Source organism: Varroa destructor, unplaced genomic scaffold (assembly GCF_002443255.2).
Source record: "Varroa destructor unplaced genomic scaffold, Vdes_3.0 BEIS01000004.1, whole genome shotgun sequence".
NCBI lineage: Eukaryota > Metazoa > Arthropoda > Arachnida > Mesostigmata > Varroidae > Varroa > Varroa destructor.
In genome coordinates, this window is record NW_019211457.1 from 52,367,978 (window position 1) to 52,378,995 (window position 11,018).

General features: G+C 42.4%; 1 protein-coding gene across 1 annotated transcript; it reads right to left on the reverse strand.

The window, feature by feature from the left end:
* Nucleotides 1-8,525: 8,525 nt before the first annotated feature.
* Nucleotides 8,526-10,016, reverse strand: LOC111250174 (uncharacterized). The gene is made up of 4 exons (XM_022805005.2): nt 9,897-10,016; nt 9,600-9,770; nt 9,177-9,271; nt 8,526-8,575 (listed from the first exon to the last, which is right to left on the reverse strand). Exons 1-4 carry the CDS (start codon nt 9,936-9,938, stop codon nt 8,572-8,574), a joined length of 312 nt encoding a protein of 103 aa, XP_022660740.1. The 5' UTR covers nt 9,939-10,016; the 3' UTR covers nt 8,526-8,571.
* Between the last annotated feature and the right edge of the window lie 1,002 nt (nt 10,017-11,018).

The following is an 11,018-nucleotide window of genomic DNA, read 5'->3' on the forward strand; positions in this document are numbered from 1 at the left end:
AAACTGATTCTAAAATACTTTGCCTGGGCAAAAAAGTTACATGGCCAGGTTGTAAACGACGTGACCTTGTTTATAGCAAACAGGTGCATATCATAATCAATTTTCAATTGTTGTCAATCAACATTTAAATATTTGTTTGATTTACTCTAAAGGAAACGCCAAACGGCGGAAAGTTAGTTAGTGGGTTGGTATTTTTCAACTTAACACAAAAAAATGCCCGATTCATTTGCAGATGAAATATAGATAGCAAATCTGAGAAGCCATTAATAAAATGGTTAACCCTGTAGATACTGGGATTTGAATTACTAGGCTTCTGGGAAGAAAGAAGATATTTTCTGCGATTCCGCTTGCCCAATAGTCGTTTCATACGGAGATTTTCTCTGTGCCTCGTCGCCAGTTAGTGGTGCCTCTCAGACACCTGTGAAAAGAGGGTGTTTTCAAGTGGTTTGCCTACTCTAGTCGCACTTAAAGTTCTGCGCTCACGTTTTCGGTCTAAGCATTTCTACTGTTAGTCTCCATTGTCAGCCCACACAATACTCTTCCGAATAGCCGATTGCCTGGCGATCTACGCCTGGTAGATCGAGTCTACGAACCGATTCAGTCAATCGAACGAAGCCAGCGTAGCAGCGATGTCCAGGCCCAGCGGGTTTAACAAAGGCAGTGGGACGAACCGATCACGACTCCAGTTCTCGCCCCACCTCCCCGCACACCTTTGGCGTCCATTTCCCTCTTTTCTCTTTCTCTTTGATAATTACGGGCCTCCTACGCCAGGCAGATAGGCGACTGACTCGTCTGATTCCACAACGTTTGCTTGACTAGCTACATTGGATCAGGGCCTTAAAGCTGTCGCTGTTCGTTCCTAGCTTTCTATACAATACACAATGGACCGCTGGCAGCCGTCCGGTGTTTCATGGTTAGCTCAACTTTATTTAACTATTCTTTTTTATATTCTACAAGGGTATTGTCAATCTAATAAAAAAAAAAGCAGTGAGGCCACCATAATGCAGAAAATGGCACAAAAACACGTTTTTGTGTCATCAGTGACTGAAACAAGGAGGTTTCGACGTTTGTAGGCAGATTTGTCTACACACGTATTCGAAGAAAGTACGCGAGCAACCATTATTTTATAATAATAAATTTTTTCAGTCTCTTACTTTGCTAGGAGCTATTGGATACTTCACGAAGCCCTCCTCGGCCACAAGGCCGTTCGCCTAAATGCACTTCGATTGGGCGTGGGTAGCCTTAGACAAAGAAAACAAATGAAATGGCAGCCTGTCGATCATCAGTCGTTCTGCGACCAGTGAAACTGCCATGATTGTACTCGTAACCTCGAGTTAGTAAAAGCAGTAGTTACATTAACGACAAAACCAAGATAGAGACATCATCCTCGATTTGGTCACGCGGATGTCACCATTGTAATTACCGCTGCATCAGCTTCTCATAGCAAAAGTAGTAATACGTACACCAGGTTATCTCTGACGACAAGAGGCTGAAAGGGGTGTACACGAGGTGGTGTTTGTGGTCGGCGAAATTTCCGTTCTATACCACCGAGCACATACATCGTAGACAGATGCGCACATGCAGATACGAAGGCGCTTGACCGCCCACACTCGTTCACACATGCATACGAAACTGACAGGCACAGAGCGTTTATCGTGTTCTTTCAAGCTACAAGGTGGAGTTTATTTGCAGCCGATGATTAATTGCTTCTGGTCCCTGTAGAGGAACCGGGGCGTACCCATGGTTTTGCTCCTGTTGTTGCTATTTTGCTGCTATCATTACACCTTAGGCCGTTCTTAGTGATAGGGTCCTTCGCGAGGTGGTCGGCAGTGACTCAGTAGGGTCCGCAGTACTATACGAAGTTGCGCCTGTCTCCCTTTGAAACCCATCCTATTGGTCGGTTGGTTGACTCTCTCCTGTCCTCCTTCCTCTACCCCTGTCGTGTTGCATTCACCAGCCAACGGCGTGATCCGTGATCGACGACACATGCTCACGATGACTAGCAGTCTCTTCACCTTCGGCGACTCCACTAGCTTCGAACTAAGCATTAACTTACAAACAACCTATACGAGAGCCCTGCCCGGAACTCATCAACGAAATACGTATGGAAAATTGTTTCGGCAGGCGGTAACGTGCTCGATACCGCATGCAGGCATCTATATCGCCCCTCCTCTCTCACACCCCTTTTTCCCCACGTCTCCCCCTGTCCATGTTCCTTGCATCCGTTTTGAATTTTGCTTTTTCTTTGTTTGTCTGATCCTGTAGCGAAGTTAGCGTCGCGTAGCCTTCAGCTAGATAAATACGTATAAACGTGTACGGGTAGTTGTAGTAATACACGTATTGCTTGTTATATATATATATACGTAACGCAATACTTATACTATTACGAGCTTGGGTGGCTTTTCAAAGCTCATCGGCGGATGATCAAAATGCGCTCGTTTGAGATCATCCATTAACAGCTGAAGGCATCTATCTATCTTGCATTTTGAGAGTGAGGGCTTTAGTGAGTTTCGTGCGGTTTAGGAGGTTAGAGGCTTATACCCAGGGCCAGAGGCCATGTTCATCATGCTATGCGAGTACGAAAGCGCGCAAGCGCAATTGATGGAGTATCATCGCAACGACGGTTCAATATTGTTTCACAAGTTGCGGGAAGTGAGCATGAGCTTAATTTTCAAATGGGATAAAGTGTTCAGAGTCGTACAAGTCAACTGAATAGCAAAACCCTGTAGCTGTGAGAGGGGGGCGGAAAATCCTTATTGTAGGCACTGTCGTAAACTGCCATATTTATACGGCAGGGTACGGATTCTCCTGAGCGCAATGAAGGAATCAATAAGCGATGAGTAGACGGTTTTTAATAATTGAAATTTCCTTGAAACGTGTCGTTTTGTAGCGCAGTCGTTGTAGACTGCTCAGCCATATACGTAAATATGTGGCTCAACATAGGTATATGGGCTCAACATAGGGCCACAAGTTTCCTGTCTAAAAAGCTCCATTACTCGCTCGGGTATTGCTAATAGTAGAAAATAATTATCCTCTTAGTTCCTCCTTTTGGAGCATTCGTGTATTTCTCTTGAACTGAAAAACATGACCCGCTGTCGGCAGAAAGTAGAGGATGCTGAAGAGGAACTGAAGCAAAAAATACAAATTCTCTACGTGGTGTCACCTTTTATAACATGAGTCGGCTCCCTGCAATGGTGTCAAAACTACTTTTGTCGGCTACCGACGCGCTTGTGCAATGAGGTTAGCGAAAACAGCATTAGATTGAGCTTTAGGAGATGACTTCCAAGGCCGACCACGCACAGAATTCTCGCAAACGCAGATTGAAGCAAATGACTTCGGGATGAACCGTTCGTGGTAGTAACGTTCAAATTTACTTGTAAGGATAGTAGCAGTTATATTGTGTCAATATACAGCCGTCTGTGTACGCATGTATACGTGCTTTTTACTAGACCGAGCGTCTGCACCGCGTGTTTTAGCGGCATTGGTTTACTATACCTTTTCTATATCAGAAGTCTTCATTCCATACCTATGACCTCCCATCCGACGACTTCGAGCAGGGCTGCACGCTCCTTCGCATTCCTTCGAATAATAACGACGATCACGTCAGCTGTGTAAGGGACGATTTGGCGATTGCCTGCATTTAGGTTCGTTCGCGCAGTCCACGAGGGGCTCTGCGTTGTGATATTGGCTTCCGATGGAGTCATCAGGATGGTGACTGCAATTGCTGGAACCTCATATACATTCACACTCCCGCACATATATTTATATGTTCCACATACATCCCACTATTGCCTTCCATAGGCGCCTTTAGTTTCAACCGATCAGGCTTACTCACACACACACACGAACACGCCTGCATCATGCTCACGTTCGTCTCAATCCAGTAGCTTCAACGGTACTGATGATGTTGGCGGTGACGATAAAGAGCGCAGCAACACGTTCAATGTTCGCGGCTAGGCTTCATGGACATGCCAAGAGTCCGGTAGTTTCCTTGCAGGGGTCCCGGCCCTCCAACTAACGCCATTTGGTTTCACTCAGCTTTTATTGGCGATAGCAACACGAGCACTCATGCAGCCACTACTTCTCGGTCTTTTCCGCCTGTTTACACGTAGACTGCACGCGTTGACTCGTAGGACGGGAGAAAAAGAGTGGTAAATAGTTGACGAACGCTAGACTCAAGGAACGTGGGATAATTCTAGGAGCAGGTGGATCACGAACGAAAGGAACCTCGATGAGCAGCTCCAATAGAGTTGCACTTACAATTCGGATCCAGTATAGCGTCCGAACGAGCGTTCACAGCAATAGTTTGCCTGACCGATTGTGGTTACTTCAAATTGATACGGCTGCACACCATCTCAAGTCGTTCGGTAGGTAACAACGTTAGGGTGAAATATACGAACGGACGGACAATGGAAGAGAACGCGACACGAGAGAGTGAACAGTAGAATGTCGTATATGGCATAATTTCGCTTAAATGTTTCGTCGAAAATCGTATAGAAAAGCGACGGAGAGTTTTCGAAGGGACGGTTAGTACGCATGTATCTTCGTATGCGTCTCGTAGCTCGGTCGTAATGATAGATTCCACGTTTCAGCAAAGTACTCGTATGTTTTAGGGCACTTCTCAGGGGTGTTAACTCATAATTCCTTAAAACCAACACGGTTTTGCGCACGTAACCTGTCCTATTCATACAGTTTGAACCGCTCGCTAGACTAATCTAGAGTAGCAGGTGAAAACCATCTAGGTCGTAGGCCGATATTTTATAGAATGTACCATTTGATCTTTTATTGACAACTTCTAACTGAAATGTCTGGCTAAAATGACCAACTAGATGCTGCTTCGTTTTTTTAGATTTGCTTATTTTCATTAAAGTTGGTTTTTACATGAAGTTTTAAGCATCTAGTTGTAACATTGACATACCTACTACATGCCTATTGATGCTGCACCAGTTTCACAAATCTTAAAGCTTCACTACGTAGAAAAAATACGGTAATTATCAGAGTCCGGACGTAAGTTCTAATTTGTTTAATAACATGCTATTAAAAGCAATGTGTAGAGCCGTTACGGAACGCAGTAGTCGTCGGCGTCTGCCTTATAAGACCTCTGCTCTGAATCTTTAGCGATATTCTACGTGTGCTCCTTCTGTCCATACAAAACTTTGTTAACAATCTTACTGCAAGTCACCTTATAGCTACGCGCACGATTCTAACAATAGATCGATAGGCAATGATTTTAGTTTCCACAGAGACAGCTAATGCAATGAAAGCTCAGTTAATTGTTTGCTTTGTGCGAATCGCCGTCTCTGTGCTGTGGCCGGATTACTCTAGAGCAACGGCCCTATCTTTAGATGTCGTCTTTGCTTTCTGACGTCAAGGTTCCGCGTAAAACGTGGCCAGATTTGGCTACAGTACACCGGAGCTTTCGATGGCCGATCTTTGTAAGGGACACTCTTGAGTTCATAATAGCGCTTTCTTTGTAGCTACCACATATAGACAAAGCCAATATTGGGGTCTTGCCTTTAAAAGAAGATAGTAGATGTATGATGGATCCACAAACCTAATACACGTTGACCGTGCTACATTAATCCTGTTCAAACTGGATTCAAAATCCCCCGTGTGTCTTGTTACTCACAGACTCTCGCGCTAGACTTCGGAGCTTAAGAGGGCCTTTCAAAATGACCAAACAGACGATTGGCGAATCTGTAAGTACAACCTAGCAGCCTCTTTGTCCGCCCTTGTTATCGCTTTTATGTACTTGTAAATATGGCAGTGACGAACGCTTGACGATTAAACTGGTATGGTGAGGAAAAGCCACGAAATGGCTAGCACCATCAATATCATCGCAAATCAAGTAAATACGATCGTATGGTTCTGTGATTTTCAAAGTTCAGCACACAATAAAGTGAGATATATGGCTTCAGGAATCACTAGGGAAATGAGACCTTTAAACTGAAGAAACTTTACAACGAAGTCGAGAACATAGCAAAAGTAGTTGAAGCTGTAAGACAAACCGGAAAACCTATAGCAGAACCTAAGGCTAACGCTGTTGCGCATGGCCAGGAATCAGGATGCTTCAAGAAAATGCCCATGCCTGACAAAAGTTTTCTTATAAGAAAGTTCTTACTGGAGTCGCATGAATGCCGTTATTTTAACAAGGAGGTTCACCTATAGGAAACCTGCTATAAGGAACAGAAAATAGAACCCAGTAGAATGCACAGTTCATCGAACAAGCCACTGCAGAGTTCGCGGTATAAGCAATAGACAACGGTTAAGATAGACGGCTGACTCTGACGAATTACACAGGAATAAAGACGCCTTGGTGAGCCACGGCTGATATCGATTTTATTGGCACTATACGCTAAGAACGACACGTGTTTACATAGAAAGAGCTATATTCTAGGAAACTTGAAGTTGAATTTTACCGCAGTGGAATAGGGATTGAGGGACGTCATTGACTTGGCCATTGATTCAGAGAGTATACCATGGTCCTACAAAAAAAATAGTCTGATATATCGTCAAACAGTTTTTACGATTTATGCACTTACAGCAGAAATGGAGCTAGCTAAAGGGATTGGCGCGCAAAAAGGAGCAGAGTTGATCATAGTTTTACGAAAAAAGAAAGGTTTCACTTGAAATCAAGATATCCGTCTGGCCAGTTTTATGCCCAGTACATACGGTCGCTTCAGATGACTAGCTGTCCGGCTTCTAAGCTAGAGCGCCTCACACGTCCCTAATGTTAGTTAGCAAACACGTTACAGCCACACCACGGGAACGCTGCCTTCTTCCCAAAGGTTCGTCTGACTGAATAGCGACAGAATACAAGCTTCGTTAAATCTGTTCTATGTTTGCCGCCCATCAAAATCACCCGGAAGCGTACGTTTTCTGGTCACGGCTTCGTAAAGGTATTGAAAAAATCGTCAGGGGCTAAGCAATTGCTGGATGCCAATCGACGGCTCCTCGGAAGGCAAGTTAGCCGAGATTTACGGAGGTTCATATAGGTGATATTACCTGGCTGTAGAAGGATACAAGAGAATAGCTAATATCAAGAGTAGTCAGGAAGTACAACAGCTTCTGCAGCTGTTCCGTTCGGCGCTTCTCAGGAAGTGAGGCTCTTTTATACTATGTGATCATATCACAGCGATCATATTAACTAGCATCTTGTTGCAAGTCCTGAGCTGTTACTGTAGATTTTGGCCTAAAACTACGTTCTTTGACGCCTGTTTTTGTTTGCCGTCCTGTAGGAACCACACGGTAAGTACAAATAGCGCTATGCACAAGAAACCGTAATCGGGATACTTATGATCGTAAAATGCGTATCTTTGTTTTACGGTTATTTGCGTAATACAAACATTTCGCATAACGATGGTCTTCATTGATTTTATTTACGACGATTGTCGTTTAGCGGCAAGCGTAGCAGTAGCACCACTTATAAAAAATTATATTTTTAGTATAGTAATTATCTCCACACATGGAAAACACATCAAAGACAGCCGAGGCTTGGCCCGTCAGCTGCACTGTTTTATCTGCCATCGGATGGCATTGGAACAGCACCATATAATAATTAATTTCCAAAAACCATAATCCTGCACATGTTCGACAAATGCAGTCTCTAGCACTTTTGCCGTCTTTGTATATGATGATCACACTCACTATATGGGCGGCTATAAAGCCATCCGAAGACACCGATGACTTCGGGTCAGATGATAAGCGAATGCGGAAGGAGAAAGACCCGTCCGATAGACACTCTCCAGAGCATGCCTAGCTACATAAAGCTGGCCATCTGACAATGGCGGAGTGCGTTCCTCAGTCAGGATACGTGCGCCTCTAGAATCCGGTGGCTTGTAACAGTATCCGTCCCAGGAAGACTCCAGGAAGACAACATTATTTACCTATGCGCAGATTTTGCAAGTGACTGGTTCTTTACGGCTGGCTTAAGCTTTGGATCAACTTTTGAGGACGCACTCAATGTTAATATAAACAATTTACTTAGTTCTATTTTTTGTCAAGCTTTTTTTCTAGCATCAGGTACGTTTTAGTAGAGCAGCAGCAGCAGCAGCATCTGCTTGGAAGCACAAATCACATACGAAGAGATTAGTATTGCATTTACGTTGTATGTTATTATAACAGTATTTTTCAAGGAACGGTTACGTTCCTTATATAGTTATATTGTTATATTATATGGTTATATATCCCTTTGTTTTAATTTTCTGTTATCAATTTATTTGGATCATAGAAAGTAAATAAATTAACAGAAAAAACTGTTTGGCGGAGACAAAGAGCATTCTCGATGCTTCCTTCACAGAGGTCAAACCGTTACCAAAAAAAAAGGGCACAGGCCGTACGTTTTGTGCTATAGGGACCTTGTAGCTGAGAGTGCCATCTGATAAATAGGCTTGCTAAGTTCAAAAATGGCATTTTCGGTCTAAAACGTTTTCGCTCCACTTTTATAGATGCAACAAGCCACATAAATTATTATCATTTTTTTAAAAAAACACTACTGTTATGCGAGCCCGTACCTGTTTCTTATGGAGTCCTCATAATGTGCGCAACAAATGTCCTGGCTTGCGTTTGCAGCTATCTGATATTAATGATAGGTCATTATCGAAATTTCACTCTATCTTTTTTCCACATACCCACACTTAAAGTCCTAACATAAAGTAAACATTTGATAATTTCAAGAAAGTGTTAATATTAAGCCTGTGAAACCCGGAATTATTTTTTTTCCAGAAGTGTCCGAACAAATGAGGCATTGAAAAAAGAAGCCAGTGTATAATTTAATTAACCGACTAATGTAATCGTGAAACCCTTGCTGTCGTATATCGATCATAGTCTGCTTAATGGATCAGTAGCTCATATAGTTCTGTTAATAACATAAGATCACGATGTGCATATTGTTGTACATAAATACTACAGCATATTCTGTACAGGGGGGTCGAATAGGGTCGCTGAACTGCCTCGAAGACTCGTGCGTACTTCGGCGTTCTTCGTGCGATTATAGCTTTCAAACGCGATCCTAAGCAGGCTCTGCTAGCAACTCTGGTGATTCCATTCTCAACTTAAACAACAATCTTCCGTGTGTTCTATGCAATAAGCTGTTCTTAATTTTACTGATTCAGCTAAATTGTAGAGGAATATTAACTTTAGGATAGGCATTCCGGATCGAGTTAGGATAGACTTACTTCCGCCTGTGGCGTTTTGCTCGTTTAGAGAGGCGCGGCTGCAAGACTCCGAACTTTTTATCGGTTAGATTGCACGAACAGAGCAGAGACATGATCTGCGCGAAAAATTAAGGTAAACCCTCTGAATTAAAAAAGCAAGTAAAAGGGTTTAAGCAAATTAAGAGGCAAACTTAATTTATATTCATATCAATTCATTTGCAGTATGTGTAACTGTAGTCTACAGATATTTATTCTATAATATGTTGAGCTGTTTTCATGACAGCACAGCTGACAACACAATCTGGGACAATTCCTCGGAGAAAGTTCAACGTTTCATGGAAATGTGCCAGAATTAGACTTTGGTTAAAAAATGGTTATCTTTTGGAAGCACGCTAGTTAATTTTGCTTTCGACACGGATTTGACTCAAGTTTTATTTCGCTGACCTGTTCGTGCGTGATGCCACTCTGGCTGCGTTGCATGGACGTGCAACAGTTCCGATCGTGTTTGACTTCACACTGATACTTTACTGTCTTAGTAGTAACTTCAAAGTTTGTCACATTAAGTTGCTGTCGAAACAACATCACCTTGAGCCCCGCGGAAAAATCGCACCGTACCTGTTAAATAGAATTACTAAGAACTCTAATCTCTAATACAGCAACAAAATTTGTTGTGCTGGTACTAAAGGATAATACTTAAGACTACTATTTAATAATAACGTGTTCTAAAGCAGACAGACTAACCTTATCCATCGTCTGTGGCTTTAGTAATTTAAGGTAACTCATAATTAAGTTGATCCCTTCAGTTCACGTATCGTGCAGCTGAAAACTGTATGATTTGTGCCTTCTCTAAATAAATGTTCCTTACTTTTAGGCGCAAAACAATTACAACTGTTACAACACGCTGCTTGTTAAGGGCCTGTATTTTTCTTTCGAAATTATTCCTATCGTAATTTAGAACTCGCCGATACTAGCGCTACGTGCCACATTTTCTTGTCGTTCTATAAGGAAGACGCAGCGTTTTTACATACATTTTATAGAGGCCTAGTTTTTTCCCGAATTTCTTTCCTCTGGTCAGGTTTGGCGATAATAAATAAGGAAGCGTATTGTGAGGCTAGTATATATATGATATAAATTTGCGAAAGGCTTCAGATGCGGAACTAAACGTAACACGAATGATTCCTATCCAGCCGCTGGCCCAGCGAACCTCTACAAATGCTACGCGTATAAGACTGAATAATAAGTCAAATAGAAGCTATATATAATATTTTAATTTGAGAGTATCGAACAACATCTACTGCGACAGCTATAGCGAAAACTTACCAATATATATATATATATATTGTATAATGTTAGGTAATAAGCGAGTTATGATCACTTTAACAACAAAGAAACTTCGTATCGATATGTACATTAGAACGAGTGCAAGAAAGGCCGCGACTAGTGATATTCTAATTGGGTGTACCACGGGGCCTATTTGAAAAGTGTTGACTGGAAGAAAATTATACGTAATAAATTTTATGAGGATTTTGCCATTGAGTAACGGTGCAATCCGACTGAATTTTAGTTGCAGGGCTCGCTTTTTTATCGCAGCAATTCTCGAACCTGCGTACGTTGTAGATCTATGAATAGTAACTAATTTTCTATTCTGCATATGTGAAATTATACGATAGCACATAAAACACGAAAACCAAAATACCACCGACCATCAACCACAACGGAGACGCGTTTTTTCAGGCCATGGTAAGCTAATGCCGTTGGGTTGTGGGCAGATCTCCGGCTGCGATGCTGTTCGATCTCTAACATATTTCACCCAGACTAAGAAACTGATCTGTTAGCATGTAACCATTTTCCGCGTAAACCTTA